This window comes from Manacus candei, unplaced genomic scaffold (genome assembly GCF_025592945.1).
Source record: "Manacus candei isolate 608988 ecotype Guabito, Panama unplaced genomic scaffold, ASM2559294v1 h1tg000023l, whole genome shotgun sequence".
NCBI lineage: Eukaryota > Metazoa > Chordata > Aves > Passeriformes > Pipridae > Manacus > Manacus candei.
In genome coordinates this window covers 11513732-11530418 of record NW_026138071.1, presented here as the reverse complement: position 1 = coordinate 11530418, position 16687 = coordinate 11513732, and the positions used below count along the sequence as shown (strand labels likewise).

The 16687-nt window shown below is 37.1% G+C and overlaps 1 protein-coding gene across 1 annotated transcript in view; it reads right to left on the bottom strand.

Moving 5' to 3' along the window:
* The window catches only part of COL28A1 (collagen type XXVIII alpha 1 chain), a 33749-nt gene extending 19850 nt beyond the window's left edge, over nt 1–13899 (bottom strand). Inside the window, exons 1-13 of the mRNA XM_051787379.1 lie at nt 13743–13899; nt 12371–12939; nt 10702–10722; nt 9167–9226; nt 7916–7969; nt 7586–7630; nt 6724–6750; nt 6395–6439; nt 5753–5797; nt 5038–5091; nt 4176–4244; nt 3477–3545; nt 1685–1753 (exon numbers count right to left, since the gene is read on the bottom strand). Of these exons, the coding sequence (XP_051643339.1) occupies nt 1685–1753; nt 3477–3545; nt 4176–4244; nt 5038–5091; nt 5753–5797; nt 6395–6439; nt 6724–6750; nt 7586–7630; nt 7916–7969; nt 9167–9226; nt 10702–10722; nt 12371–12939; nt 13743–13899 (1284 nt within the window). The remainder of the gene's footprint in view (nt 1–1684; nt 1754–3476; nt 3546–4175; nt 4245–5037; nt 5092–5752; nt 5798–6394; nt 6440–6723; nt 6751–7585; nt 7631–7915; nt 7970–9166; nt 9227–10701; nt 10723–12370; nt 12940–13742) is intronic.
* Between the last annotated feature and the right edge of the window lie 2788 nt (nt 13900–16687).

Here is a 16687-nt window from a genome sequence, read left to right as displayed (position 1 = left end):
CCAGGCCAACAGTATTGTTGTAGAAGTCTATTTGTAAATGTCATTGTCTTTCTAACTGTTTGTTTACAAAGCAGTGGTCTTGGGAAAGTGCAAGTTACTAATAAGGATGCAAATATTGTGATTTCTTGTACTTATGTTAATAAAACATGTAAAGGCAGATGTTAGCTTGTATAAATTGTCACAGAATCACTGAGACATCAAAGTTATGCTCCAGATGGGTCTTTTCTATCCCCAGTAACCAATTCCATTGTTTTAACTTTGACTAAAATACATTATGTGGCTTTCTGTTTTAAATTCTTTACTCCTGATGCTTTAGAACATCTGCCTTCATTATGCTTCTTACCGAACTGTGGGCTTGTAGTAAAGACACTGTGAAGAAAGCAACTGTAAATTTGCTTAGATTAACAAATCACCTGTTTAAAATGTGTTTAAAACCAGAAAGCTGACATGCTTGGCAGCCATAAATAAGATTAGAGATACAGACTGTTGATATATGCTTGGCTCCAGGTCAGACTTGGCAGTAAAAAGTAATTCATTTTTTATAGAATCAAGAGTTCCAATAGTGCTGGCAGAATTCCACTTTGATTATTTTATTCTGTCTATCTATCTCAATTGCTTAATAGTTTTGGTTAGATTATGCACTTGCCTGCACTTGTTCCCACTGTGTCTTGCTGCTGTGCTTTACTTATTAGTTGTAGTGTTTCTTCCCACATAAATTGATGTTTCAGTGGCAATGGAGTGATTTTAAAGTGCATTTTCTTCAAATTGTTTTTTTTTGTTTTTTACATTCATGAGATCTGCTAAGCAAATACAAGCCACCAACAATGAGGTTAAATGATTTATATAATTCATCATAAAATACACACTGGATGTTTGAAGATATTATGTTGCTAGCAGCAGTTAAATTTAAACCTAGGTGACTACAATATTGTGCTAAGCAGAAATCCTAAGATTTTTGTAAAGGGACAGTTGGGCTCTGCATCTGTGAAACAATTTTTTGTTGTTTTCCCAACCACAATTGCCTTGGTGCATACATAAAAATGAGCAAACTGTTCAGCTGCTTATTTAGCTTGTGTACAAGCTGTGTCACTTCATTATTGTAACCAAAGGCTGAAGTGACAAACTCGGCCTGGGAACTGGTTTTCACAGAGCAGCAAAAGGATCTTCTAGTGAATCCATCCATGCAGGTACAACTACTACTGCTATTACTTCCACTGGATCTGAAAATTAGTAAGAGCAGCTTTCTTTTGCCACAAACTGAATTCAGACTTCTGCTAAAATGCATAAGCTGGTGGCTGAGGTATGTAATAAGCTTAGAAGCCTGTCTTAGAAAAAAGCAACAACAAAATGCTAAATTCTTCATCTAGAAACAATTTTATAGTATTTTATTTATGCTCAAGGCTGTTTTAAAATTATAGCTGGAACTCATTCCATGCTTAGATCCCACAAATCAAGCATCAGGGGAATTAAATATCGGCTTTCCAGGCCCCAAAGGCTAGCTGTGCCTACAAGTCATGTTTGGACCAAGTGAATTCCATGAAAATATATTGGGTTGTTTGATGCCAAATTTTAATGTTAATTTACAAGGTACTTTTCTCAGATTCCTGTGCCTGCAATGGACTTGTTTTGGCGTGCACTCATTGAATGGTGCTGCTCTGGTCTGAAAATCCTTTGACTGCTGTACCTTCGCTCCTGGAAGCCCTTCTCCTGGTGTACCTCTTTCTCCTTGAACTCCTTGTGGTCCTTGAGGCCCCTGTTAACACAAGTTTAAAATGACCTAGAATACGTATTAATCACTCAAATGAACAGCAGTGTGTTCTATGTCATTGTCAATTATAAGCACATGTTCAAATGTTGGTGTAGTGATATTCTGTTAAAAATAATACAGTAATACTATATTCCCAGTGAATAAGTGATGAGCATTCAGGCCTGCAGCAATAACAATATTTTTCTGGTTACCAATGAATCACAGGTTATGTAGCTGAAATTTCTATTCCTTGTACTTTTGAATCTTTACTCCCTAAACTTCTGTTTTAGAAATTCTTACTAATCCTTATTAATACATCAGTATAATCATGAGAGATGGAGAACCAGATTAAAGCCCAGAATAGTGCTGAGGGAGACAAGGCTGTAGAGTTATTTGATTGTAATTGGCAGAGAGAGTAATAGCATGCCCTTCTCTTTTTGAAAGCAGATCTGGAAGGGCACAAGGAACAAATAAGACAACCAAAACATTTCACTAAATGCAAGTCCAAAATCTGTGCATATTTAGCCTGCTTCACTGTGTTTTCCAGCATCTGGGTTTTGTGTGTTTTTTTCTCCGATTTACTCCTTGAAGTAACACACACACTACAGAATGCTGGTAGATTTGGCTTTGCATAGCCTAAATATACTTCTGCACAGAGCTTTAGAATTATTCCTAGTTCTTAGGTAAAGATAATTACACTGCATTCAGCCATAAGAGAAACTTCTTCTGAAGCAAATAAATTTTAAAGTAAATTAAAGAAACATCCTTAGGATATTTTTTTTAAAAATCAATCTTTTGTTATAGCAGTGCAGCTTTTGTGGTTAGCAAAGATTCACATCACAGGCACCTCTTCCCCCAAGAAGTGGTTCTTTGCTCTGTGGTGTTATTGAAGAGACTTTGCAAGCACTTTGACTGTCACCACTGGCCTGATTCATACTACTCTTTTCCTTGGGCTCTTCAGCAAGAACTTGCTCCCCTCCAGTAGTGTATTTTCAGCAGGTTTGAGATCAGTCAGTTCAGCTACCAAACAATCTTTCTCTTTTTCACGAGAGCACCTCTTTTGAAATTATTATTACAGATCTTTCCTTGTCACTGGGGAAAAGCTACTTGTGAAAAAAAACTGGACAAACTTTCCCTCCTGGTTGCATTAGAAGTCTTTCATCCAGGTGATGGGAAATGCTGTACTGTATTTAACTCAGTAAAACATGCTGCTTGCCATTTAGAAAAAAAAGACCATAAAATTTACGCTCTGATTTTCTGAATTACCACAAAGAGGTTGAGTTTACAACTACCAGCAGGAGGAACGGGAGGAAAAGAGGGAAGAGACTTCAGAGCCAAACCTACTATAAATTCTGAAGTTCTCCCCCTGAAAGCTATGCTGGTGTTAACGTTCTAGTGGTACTGAAAAGCAGTCAACTTTGAAGTTATCACTTAGGGATTTGAATCTGGCAGACGACAGATTTTTTTAAGTATTTATGTGATTTTGCATAAGATGTTGGTTTTTTCATAGCTGCTTTGGAAGCAAAGATAATTAGAAAAGCTAATAAATTGGAAATATTTCCAGGTTATTGTGGGAAATGAGAGTCAGACAATGTAGTATGTATGACAGTGAGAAACAGTGGAAGAAGGGAAAGAGATGGTATCATTTAACACACATTTTTACAGGGAAGCATAGAGAATTTTCCCTTTCTGTCCTGCTTCCTTCTCACCAAATAAAAGACAGACATACCATAAATCCTGGCTCACCAACTCCAGGTGGCCCAATGGGGCCTGGTCTTCCTGTCAAACCGGTGTCACCCTTCAAACAAAGACGTATTTTGAATATGCTTGATTTAGGTACTTTTATGTGTGCAGCATATAACAACTTATCAGACATTCTGTGCTTGAAATACTAGATGTAGTAGAATACAGGAATGGCAGAGAAAATCTGAGTGTCCTCATAATCATCCAACATGCAAGGCCGAACAGACATTGAACTGGTGTAGTTTCACAGCATGCATTTCTATGCATTTAAGAGAAGACAATGTTGAATCTAAACAGTTAATTATTCCCATCAGATTCCCAGTCAAGAAATCAGTATTTCTATCATAGAGTTTTTGTTCTCTTTATGCCAGCCATCTAGACCAACAAGCCTGTTTTGCACAGAATAACTTCTGTTTAAGACTATGAATGTGTTTTTACTCAGCCATACTCTGCTTGGATTGAGTTATGTCAAGCAAAACAACTACTGTAAAAAAGTCCTTTAAAATACATACTTAAAATTTACTTCTTTTGTTCCAAACAGTTTTGATCAACATACAAAATACCTTTCCAGTACCGCAAAAACAGCATTTAGGGATTTGAAGCTTCTCATGTATCACCAAGTCTATTATCTCAGCTGTCTTGATCTTTGTTCTTATCCCACAATACATGCAATACATGCTGGTACCTTTGGGCCTGGCAGTCCTATTCCAGTCTCTCCAGGCAAGCCAGGTGGCCCAGGGAGACCTCTTTCACCCTTTCAAAGAATGGAAAAGAAACAATTCTGCTTACAAATTGGTGTCCAGGAGAATCAGTTTAACTCAGTTTGTAGGTTAACTTTTGTGTATCCTGAATTTCAGCCCATGGGAATTCTATTCCACAGTACTTCATCTGTTCAGTGCTTTCAATGCTTCAAAATTCCCTTGATTAAGAGCATAATTTACCCTATACAAAGTGATAACAGATTAAATAAAAGGTAAAAATTTCATTTCATGTGGGATATATAAAAGTTTTGACCCCCACCTGTTCTACGCACCACTGTTGACCAGCAGGTGCTCTACATATGGTGCAAAGATGACATCAAGAGACATAACAAATGATGTCTTTTATATACTTATTTTCAAGTTTTTCTCTACAAAAATATTCCTTTTTAGCTACAGAATTCTTCTTGAGAATGTACAGTTTCAAGGGAAGACTTGATTTGAGATGCCAAACAGAATTCCTGTTTGGCATTTAGGGAAAAAAAAACTATTAATTTAAAATCTGAAGAAATGCAATGCTGAGTAATATTCTGTGATGCTACCATATTTTAACTGTTCATAAGTGTGGTTTGGAGTGTGATTTAGACCTGAATTCAATTCAAAGAGCAAATTAATACCTTTCTTAGGAACCTTGTAGAATACAAAAAATATCTGATTTGCTATCCGTGTCACATTAAATTCCATCTACTACAAGAAGGGTATAGAGTATAAAGATAAAATCATTACTGTTATGAGGCTATATTAATACCTTTTAGCATTAATAAAGAGAAGAAATAATGCCGTTCTTGCCTTTGATCCTTGCAGGCCTTCAGGCCCTTGATCTCCAGGTTGTCCTTGTGGACCCTGTTAAAACAGGAGTGGTTTTAATGAGATTTTTCATGCTTTCATAACAATGGCATCTTGAAAAACCAATCTGTAATTTACTGTACTCTGCATGATAATAAGAATTCCAGACATTTCAGAACTGAAGCTTTGCTTTCTGATGCATGTATAGTTTGAGTACTCAGCTCAGTTGGAGCTGGGTCTGGTAATCAAGGGAGAGGATTTGGCTCTCCCTTTATTTGAATACAGTTAAAGGTAATCTACAGTCAAGATTTACTGAAACACCTATGATGGGCTAAGCTTCGTGGCCTTCGGTCCAAGAGTTTTGGGATGACAAGAGACAAATGAGTTTCCGTGTACTTCTTGAGATAGTGAAATAGTTAAGGCACTAAACAGGAAATGAGTGATTTTGTTTTTTATGGAACTGTATTTGCTGTAATCTTTGAGACCATGAATTATAAGGATGATTTATTTATCTAGACTGCTTTTCCAAATTCTTGTTAATTTTGCTATTTAAGAATATAGATTTTGGGTGCCTTGAACTCAGCAACTCAAAGATTCCATGACATTTGTGGTATGGTATTATTTCAGAGCTTTGAATTCAGAGAACTAGGAATAGTTTCTTTTTTTGTTTGTTTGGAGAGGTTTTTGTCTGTGTAAATGTTTGTAGGGTTTTTTTTACCTGTAGGCCTCTTATTCCTCTTTGGCCTACTGGACCTTCAGGACCCTAAAAGATAAGTGAAAAAAATGATATATTTATGTATATATAGATTTCATCAAAACCACTTTTAGATAACTTTTTACTAAGCTATCTTATTTAGATATCTTTACATTAAAATAAAAACTAAATTTAAGAGAAGGTCAGTAGCCAGAAAGTATTAAACATTTTTTAAATGGACTGGTAATCAAAATAGAGAGTAACAATGAACAGAGTTTATTATCAAGGACTGGTAATCCAGGATTAAACTCTGGTTGTTTCATTTAAAATATTTACAGCAATTATACACTGAAAAGACTGAAGTTTGAAACATTGATTTCATTATTAGCTCTCTTTCCTTTTGCTTACTACTTCAAGCCTTCTGCCTCTGTTAAAGTAGAGTTTTACCATTGTTATAAACATGAAAATGTAGGAAGAGCTGAGAAGGTTACTGAAAATGGTGTCCTTGCTCACTTCATATTTTAAAACTGTCAGCTGTTAATTTCCCTCAGCCTTAGAATTCATATATGCCTTAAATCTCTCACCATGATTGTTATTCAGAGAATTGTAGTTGTTCTGTGATTTAACTGTGTTTTCTGAAAGCATAACAACTTTGTGACTACTTACTCTGTCTCCTTTTATTCCTGGGATTCCACATTCACCTCTTTCACCCTGGAAAGGAATAGGAATAAATATTTATGAGGTATATTGGCATATCATCCTCATTCTCTGGGTACTTTAGTTGAAAACCTAGCTGTTATTCTATTCATGACATATTATAGCAATTGTGGTTTAATTTCATTGAGGAAGAGTCCCATCTTCTATTACAGCTTGTGCAGCAACTGCTAAGATAATGTTATTGTTCATTACTAGTATTTATAGGAAATATGGCACTATACATAATAAATAATTATAACATCAAATATGTAAGTATAAGATCTGACTAAAAGAAGTACCTTCTCTCCTTTATATCCAGATTTCCCCTGAAAAAAAATAAAGCAAAGCAGGTTGTGAAAATATATAATTTAAATGTAGAAGTGTGAGTATTGGCTCCATTAACATTCTACTCTCTCCAGAAAAACAGCATTTCAAGTAGAAAAGATGATCTCCGATAAGCACGGCAATATGATTTGAAGCACTGCGCTTACTGGTCGTGGTAGAGGCTGTTGTATGAGTGAACAAATCTTATGAAAGGGTCATTTTCGACTGATATTTTGGTGATGTAAAAGCAGATCAAGTAGAGCTCATATTTCTGTCTTAGTAAGAAACACGATAAAATAAGAAAGCAAGAAAAAAATCACCAATTAAAAAGGATATACTGAGTAAATTAGAAAACATAAAGCAGAGTGATTCATATGTGAATGACTTCTGTATTAAGCACTAAGAGACTGGTCCTACAGTTAGTTCCTATGCATATTTCATTCAACTTTTTCATTGCTATTATACAAATTGCTGTTATATATCTTTATTTGCCAAATGAGAAATTTAACCCAGAATGATGCAGGCAGAGTGTCGATTTCTGTAATGTTCTTAAATTAATGTATCAGAGCATTTCACACTTTTTAGGAGGGACTATGAATTATCAGAGAGTATTTTCTAAATCACACTTACAAGAAGAAATTATTACTTTTCATTAAACAATGAGAATGTTTTCAGTTCTTCTTGTGTTAATGAATCTTCAGTTCGTAAACCAGAATTGAAATTTGCTGTTATAATTAAACAAAACAAAACAAAACAAAATAAAAGTGGTGTTTTGCCTTAAAGGAACACTGCTTATTGCACTGCTCATTGGAGAATAAGGGAAAAAAACTTTTTTACCTCTATTCCATCTCGTCCTGGGATTCCATTAAGACCTGGCTCCCCCTATGAACAATCCAAAATTAAGATCAGTGAAATAAGGGAAATCAGGATTGTCCTGATTGTCTGAGTAGATATCTCAATATCTACAGAGATGCAATAGAGAGAGCACACCAGCTTTTATGTGTTAGATACAAGCTTTTAATTTGTAAAGAATACTCATCTTTACAACAGCAAAAGGGGGTAGATGAAGTTTAAGAGATTCACAGGTGGAAAGGACATAGGCAATGTTAGGATAATCTTTCCATATTAATAAAGGACCAAATCTTTCTCCTAAATCTGAAAAATCACCTTTGCTCCTTTCAGGCCTGGAGCTCCGTCGTCCCCAGTGCGACCCTTTTTACCCTGGAAACAAAATAAGATTCTTATAATATATGTTGGTAAAATAATTTTGTTTTACAATATATATGCTATTTTTTTTGTATTTAGGATATTTGCTTCCAATAGATTTTTAAAAATCTCTGCATTTACCATAACCTTGAAATTGAATTTCTGGGAACAGCAGGACCAACTCAACAGGCAGCCATTTTTCTCTTTTGTCTTTGTTGTAAACAAAAATTGTTCAGATCTCCTCTGAAGAAAAAAGGGGATTAGATGTTTTTGTAGCTACCCAGCTTGCTAAGTGGGTGTTTTGTTTTCTTCTGAACCCTTTGAGCTGTATGCTTCTGTGTAAGAGGTACCTGCACTCTCCAACTAAAGAAAGCAAATAATAACCCAAACAAAACTACTGTTTACACATAGTAGAGGCTACATTTGCAATTTAAATGTGCTTTACTCTGCAGCATAAAATCAGTATGTATTTCTGTTTATGTATGTACAGGATGTTCAGGTCAAAAGGATGAGGGTGGGCAAATCTAGGGTTCTTTTCAAACTCTGACACTGTCCCTTCACCTTGAGCAAGGGCTATAAGGTACTCTGGTGCTTTAGTTCAATGTTAGGGATATAATATCAGATCACTCAGTTATTTTTGAGATACAAACCCTGCAGTTTAGGTCACTAAACCTTGTATGAAGCAATCCCCTAGATTTGCTTAGGGGTTCTATTTGTAAGACTATTCTGAAAGAAATCTAGCCCATCTTACCCTTTTTACAAGTCTCTTGTCTCGGTTGCCATTCACTTAATGGCTCTCTCTCTTGCTTTCAGAGAACTTTTTGGATATTAATGTTTGATTTGGGGCTCATTAGATCCAACTGCTCTTGTCTGATTGCAACAGGTGAGTTATTGTTCCACACAGGAAAGTCGTTCCTTTCTGCCTCTTATACTGCTGTGGCTAAAAGCAGAGCCTCACCACACCACACTGTTCTTTTCTCAGAGGGAGTGTCCCATGGCATTCTCAGGTCTCTCTCTACATTTCCTACTAGTGTGACATTTCCTACTAGCGTGACATTTCCATGCAATTTAACTATGGAGGACTACATATTGAACCTTGAACTTTTGCTTTCTCAGGATTTGGGTTCACATAATTTCTCTTAAAAATTCCAACAATTAGTAAATCTTGATTTATACTCTATATCAGTTATTTGAGAAATGACAGCTACTTACAGAAGGGCCAGGAAGGCCTCTTTCTCCCTTCTCACAGTTACATGTGGCAACCTGGGGACACTTTGAATGAAAATAGTAGAAATCACCATATTTTAACAGAAGAGATAGAAAACACACGGGCATCTCCCTTAAGTTACTGTATGGCTAGTCTGAGTACACCAGTAATGACCAGAAATTATATTTACATGTTTTACAGAAATCTTTTAATTGTCAGTGAACACTCATCCAGACTGTGGCCTCCTACATTCCATCCAAAAATTTGTATCATTCCCATTCCTGAAATTTCAGTCATTTCAATAATGGCTTTACCTCCAAAGTCTTCACAAGGTCAGTTCATAAGTAATCTGTGTCTGTTTTGATTTGTTTTGATTACTAAGTACTGTAGAGATAGCCAAGACAATGGGGTAAGAAAACATCTTACATTCCTTTTCTGTTTAACTCCACTATACGTAGAATAGATCATAGTTTAGCTCTATAAACAAATACATATATATATAAACATATACATGTATGGATGTATACTTTTATTTAGTTAATGCAATTCATTATAACATTTTATAATCTTTCTTTCTCTTCTGTCATCTCTACCATCATGTGTCCCAGTCAGACATCATTATGGTATGTATTCCTGTGATTTTTAAGATATTTCTGAAACTTAAAAAGCATTACATAATACAGAATTATTACAGATACTGGAGTTATTTTGGAAGGAGAGATAAAGAATGTTGTTTTTATTTTTCGTTTAGTTATTTATTAAGCCTCCGCTCATCTTGAGATGTCTAGAAGTGAAGGGTTTAAATATAATTCTTGTCTGAATATCCCAAACTATATGCTTTCCAAGGCTAATATTGAATGTCACTGACAGAGAAAAATTAAGGTGTCAGAGGAAAATGAGTGAAAAATAAAATGTTTCAAGAGAACACTCATAATATTTAGCAGTTTGCTTGAGCCGCTCATGAGAAGAGTTTTTGTCTGAGATAACTGTACCTTAAATAGCACTAGCATCTTTAAAAGGAAAGCTAACTTTATTCCCCTCAAAATGCCAGCCAAACCTACTAATGCCTGCAGTCAGGGTGACACAGTGTGGACAAACTGGAAAAATGCAATGGTGGAGCTTTGAGTTCTTCTCCTAGTTTAAACTCTATTACATAGGAAGAGGATTAAGGGCTAGAAGTACACTACATTCAACTGTGTCTCATGTTTTCTTTTCCACTGAGTCTGTTAGATGAAATGCCAAGATGTTAACCTGAATACTAACATATCGTTCTTTTTTAACTTGGAAAATTCATTAGGATAGCAAATTACATTGGTAATGTGTAAATTAGTGATTAGTAAATACATTAGTAAATTACATTAGGGTAGCAAATTAAAGTTCTGTCCTGCAAATACAAAAACATTTAACTTGAAGGCAATCCCATTAGACTCAATACTTAACCAACTTCCTGAGCTATCACTTTTCTTGAATTATGTTACCATATAATTGTGAATATCTATATTAAGCAGTAGTTCTGTATGGGAAGAGAAAAAGTACTTACCCCTTCCTCAGACAGATCTTTCTGTAAAAGACAGATATTGAAAACAACATTAGAAACTTAGAGTCATAATCCAGCTTTACAGAAAGTACACTGAAAGATGTGAAAACAAATTGCTTCAGCAACTAGTTAATTAAATTATTCGATTACATAATGACTAACATTAATTAAACTTTAATTTCTGGGAAACATTCTAGCAATCTCTTCATTCTAAAAAATAATTTCAATATTTTAAATTCTTGTTATAAATTGTTGACTGAAATCACTGACTCTCTTTGTCCAGCCATAATTTACTAAAATTACAGTGATAAACAGGTAGCTAGGTATATGGGAACAGTGCACTCACAAACTACATTGTTTCCAAAGTGCCCAATAGCAGCAGTTCTCTCGTAGGAGTGGAGGATATGTACTCTACAGTTGAGAAAATCAGCAGCTCTTCCATTGATACTCTTAGGTGCACACAACATGAGAACAGTAAGAACACCTTAGAAAAGATTTGACTTTGACAGTGATCACATTAGTTATCGTCATTGGGTTAGCTGTTATTTTTTAGAAGATCTCCAGAGAAACACCCAGTCCTCCAACTTTTCACAACTAATGTAGTCTCTTGAGAGAACATAAATGTGTTGATATGCAGCAATGGAATACAGGTCTCAAAAATTCTCATGCATGCCCATGTAATTCTGACAAAGCCATTATTTAAACCAAACTTCTCAAAAGAAGGCACCTGAGGATGCCTGCCTGTTTGGAAGAGGTAACATAAAATGTGTTTATTCACTTGAGAGGTGGTTGCTGTGACACAGAAAGCAGTGGTAGTACCAGAGAGGATGGGAAGGGTGATGTGCAGCGAAACCAATGCAAAGGCACAGGCTGTCAAAGTGAAGGGCAGGCAGGCAGGAAAACCAGCTTAGCTGCCTGCTCTAGGCCTCTGTGAGAGCACTTAGGGGTCCGTTTCACTGCAGGAGTCTCCTGGGTGTTATTCATATTTCTAGTTTATATCTCTGTGCATGCTCAGAACAGGACTCCATCCACTGCTTGTGGCACCAGGGTTATTGGCTAGACTATGGCTCTGTTTTCCATACTTGGCAGAAAATGGCTTTTATAAATGAAGTCTAAATAGAGAAGAAAGGCATACAAACAAAACTTCAATCTCAATTTGCTTATCTCCTCTTCATTATGTGGTAGGTTTTCCATGGAAATTTAAAGATGGCTATCACCAAGTTCAGATTTTATCTAAATTGAGCTATCTCCATGGTCTACAAATTTATTTTCGCTTCTGTGAGAGTTGTATCTTTTTCTGATACAAAAGGCAGTGTCATTTTCCTACTTACTACAGAAGAAAGCCCCAGGATGTAAAAAAACTTGACTGCTTTTTTTAAGAAAGGAGGTTTGAAATACCTTGCTTAGGAGGAAAACAGAGATAAAAATAATGTCACAACAGCTCTCTTTAAATCTAATTCAGTTTCCAAAATCAAGTATTTTGGCTGACAAGGTCTGAATGGTGGGGAGAGAAACAAAACCTGTGCTTTGGCACAGTGATCTTATTAAGTGGGCCACTTTAACATGTAAAAAGTACAGGTTTCTTGAATAGCATAAACATTTCAAAATATTGGAAATAAGAAAATTTTTACATATGTTCCTAAAACTATTTCAATTTCTTTCTAATACATACCATTTCTTTGAGAACCTTCTCCACAGTTTCTTTCTCCTGGAGGTTGAAAACAAACCTGGATGCTGGGACACTGGCCAGGAGCCGGAGCTTGGCAGCATTGCTAATTTCCTCAGCCATTCTGGTCATTCCCATTATGAAAAATATAATTCCGTGGTGTTTAGCATCAGCTGTAGCTGCAAAAATATCTGGGTTTCTTGGATGGTCCACTCCATCGGTGAAAAGCACGGCTACTTTCACACTACCTGAAGTGCCTTCAGTCATGTAGAGTTGTGTAAGATTAGTTATAGCATAAGTTGTGTAGGTGCCATGACCTATGTAGGTGATGGAAGCAATGTGGGATTTGAATGCTTCAGGACCTTTCCAGTCATGAAAGGTTTGCTCTATGGAAACAGTGCTGCTGTACTGAAGTAAGGCCATTCTCCAGCTAAGGGTACGTCCAGAACTAAGCTGTAGTCTTTTCATTCTGTCTACTGTTTGCAGTACAAATTTTTTCTGCTGTTCATGATTATAGTCCTTAGCATTTTCAGAGCTGTCCAGTAAAAAAGAAATTTCCAGAATGCAGTCTTCATCTAGAATAAATAGGTATGTAGGTGAGTGGAGTGACTTCATACTAAATGTCATCTACCCTTACATGCGTTTTAGGTTTCTAAAGTGGGAGTGCAATTATAGAAAGTTTTGACAATATCCGTGATCACAAGTGTGAGCCCTTCATGAAAACAGAGCATATAGAGGCTGAGGAATTTGCTCCAGAACAGATACCCCAAGGAATAAAAAACTGAAGGTGAGTTGATGTCATGAATTATGAAATGAGGAATATTGTAGTGGTTTTTGACTTTCATTCTGTCCTCTTGCCTGGTATTTCATTGAATATCCTACCAGCATGAGGACTGGGAAGGTGGGAGTTGTATACAGGAAAATGATACTTACTGAATAAGACACTGGAATGTGATTTGACAGAGCTGGATTTTGTCCCTGGTACTGACACTCACATTCAGTGACATAAAAATTTCCAAAAGCAGGATCTGTAGCATATTAATTTTCTGAACTACTGATGACATTACTTCTATAAAAATACAGTTCTGTGGCTAATATTATTCTTGTGACAGTAAGAGGCTATCGGCCATATCATAAAAAACACAGAGGTGATCTCCTTTTCTGAAGTACACAAAAGGGGAGGGAAAAGATGGGAGTAAAAAGAAAGAAGTGCAAAAATAAGGCATGTGCAAATGTAGGATGAGGCAAACTTGGCTGATTATGAGCAGTACCATAGATGGCAAATTAGCCATATAGTCCAGAATGCAAATAAATCAGGGTAAATGCAAATAAATCAGGGTAAAAGACCCCACACCAGTTTTAAAATTCCAATATTCACCTTGATCACTTGGGCTGGGATATTTCTTTACAGTATTTGACATAATGTGTTCAGGTTTTGATCTTTTCAATCCATATCTTCTTTCTTCCCTGAGATTTTCTGCTAAAGTCTCATGGTGTTCAAGTATCCACAAAAGCCAGGAGAATCTGAGAAACATCATTTGTTTTGTTTCTGTTTCCTAAACAACACAAATAATAATACAGAAGTACAGCAGTACAAGAGCAATAAAACATTAATAAATTTTGATTCAACAAGTTGCTTAGTAGTCTGTATTTTAAACTATAGTCCCTAAGAACAAGCTGATTTTACTTTCTTTGGGTAAAATCTTCTCAAAAGCATGTAATAAATAATAAACAGACATACTGGAGTGATTTTCAAGCATAGTGCATATAGTTCTGGCACTCAACAAACTGGAGATAGACATTTTACAAACACACTTCAGTTCTCTCTCACTGCCTGGTGGTGTTTGTACAACTAGAAGTTCTCAGAAACCTTAGTTGTGGCTGTACCCATGTGGATGCACTATAAACACAAACTGTAATTCACAGGGATGTTTTTTATAAACCTGCTTTTTCTAGAGGAAAAATGTGGAGAGAAGGAGGTACAAAGGCAAAGCTGAGTTTTTCCCTGTTCTCTTTACTTAAGAACTGAGGATCATGCATATGTCTCCTTGCTATCACAGCCCCCCTGGCCTCACCAGTCCTACAGAGGAACAGTCATGGCCTGAGGATCTGTAAAGGCATGAATGTACCTGCTATGCATCCCTGGGGACATGGCGGCCCAGAGTGCTGAGCCCAGGCTCGACAGCTGCCTATTGCTAGGACTTCTTCCTTCTGCAGGGACCAGAGCTGTTTGTCCTGGTCTCACAGAGACACCTGGAGCAGCTCACAGTCTGCTCAGGGACTGACAAGTCAGTCCTGCCCCACTTGGGTTTCACTGTCACCTCCCTGCAAACTCCCCCCAGGTAGCCACAGTGCATACCCAAAGGGCAGCTCAGCAGCAAGAATGAACCTGCCAGGACTGAGCTTCTCACATAAATTACTAACACAGCCATGTCTGCAGGATTTCTTTGGCTCCTGATAGTTTAGGGCAGGAATTCTTTCGCCCACAGACACAGAAAGGATGAGAGTCCTTACCTCAATGTTCCTAAGCAAATGACTCTGCAGAGATGCAGGATGCTGACCTGGGCTCGCTGGCAGCTGCGTTGCCCTCCCCTTGCTGGATGCTCTGTGAGGAAAGGAGGGAGAAGTTGGGCTGCAAGCTCCTGTGAGAATCGGTGTCATATATCAGGAGGGGCCAGCAGACAAAGGCAAGGAGAAAGGCAAAGAAGAGTAATCGTGGATCCCCCTTCTCTGCACCCACCCACTCCTCTCCTCCTCCCCAGGCTTTGCATATGCATCCGAGGTTTATTCTCCCACAGCCATTTCCACAGGAACATGTACAGAAGAGGACTATTCTCACCCTAACACACTTCCCTACACACCAATGCAGTTCTGTTCATTCTCCTTTCCCATAACTACCACACACCTTTCACCCTCATACCTCTGCACATCTGCCATGTCTTGGCAAGGCAGCTTTTCGTACTGGGCATCATGTTTTCAACATCATCTTAACAGTTTGTGTCTGTAGGATCCCTTTCAAACCTGAATGAATATCCTCATAATGAGGGATTCCTGCTAACTGCTGTAGCAAAAAGATATTTACTGTCCCATGGACTTAGCAAATTGAAATTTCAGTTCCTGGTGAAATTGCCCAGCATGAGATGGTCAAAAAAGGCAGACCAGTCTGAAATCCAGTTTCAGACTACAGTTTCTCCAGGTTTGTCTGTCACATCTGTCCTTTCAAAGACTGTAATAGGGAACAAAGACTGACACATAGTATGATGCCTTCAAAACTTAAGCTGAGTGGCTAAGGATCTGGAAGGCTATCTCTTTTACCAGTAGTTGCATCTTGTCACCTAATTCTTCAAATATCCTCAGAAAGCTTTACATAATGAATTAATATATTAAACAAGTAGCTCTTTTTCACATAAATGCCTTTTTTCTTTTCTTGTGGACTCATCATTTTTCATCTACAGGCACACGAAGAGGACCCAGTGCTAACTGCTGTCCTTTCCATCTTAAGTGTCCACCAGCTCAGCCCACTTATCACAGTCACAGCCAAGGTAGCTGAGGGGAGTGTGGGGAAAGGATACAGCGTTGGTTCCAATTTAGATAGGTGAGAGGGACTGGTAGGACAATGCAGCTGGATGCTGAAGCCATTTGCTGTGGTTCTAACCCTGTTTTCTATTTTCCATCTTTGCCAGTAATTAGTGCTAAATTGGTGAACTAGGATGGCTGAATGCAACTCTACATATTGTATGACTGCTGATCCTTACCTAAGCTGAAACTAGCTCAGCTACAGCTACTTGTGCTATAGTTACAGCTAAGAAAGAATCTTCCTTCAAGGCTGGAAAGAATTGATGTTTATTCTGTTGAGCCACTTTTATTTTTCTGTCCTTACACTGTCATATTAAGATTTTGATTAAGACAAGGAATGAAAAGGCAATTTCTTGCCCTTTGGGGAATACAAATAATATGGTGTTTAACTGAAATAGGTATAATAAATCTCCCATAGCCCCTAAATCTTACTGAGGAAAAAAAAAATCTAATTTCAGCAAGAAAAAGCATGTTATCTATGGCTGGGATTGTATGCCTCCAAAAAGCAAAACATTGTCATTCTTTCATTTTCACTCCTAATTCCTACCTTAAAACATAGCTGGCAAATAATTTTGTAATTAAGTAACTATTCTTGTATGTTTAGTAGCAAGATCTTGGCTTCAGGATATTTCCTCTTATTAATGAGTAATGCTTACCTTCAGGACAAATTTTTCTCTTTTTTTTTTTCTTGGCCAGGTGCAACTTTAAAAGTTTAGTGAGGCCTCCACATTTTTATACCTGTTTGCG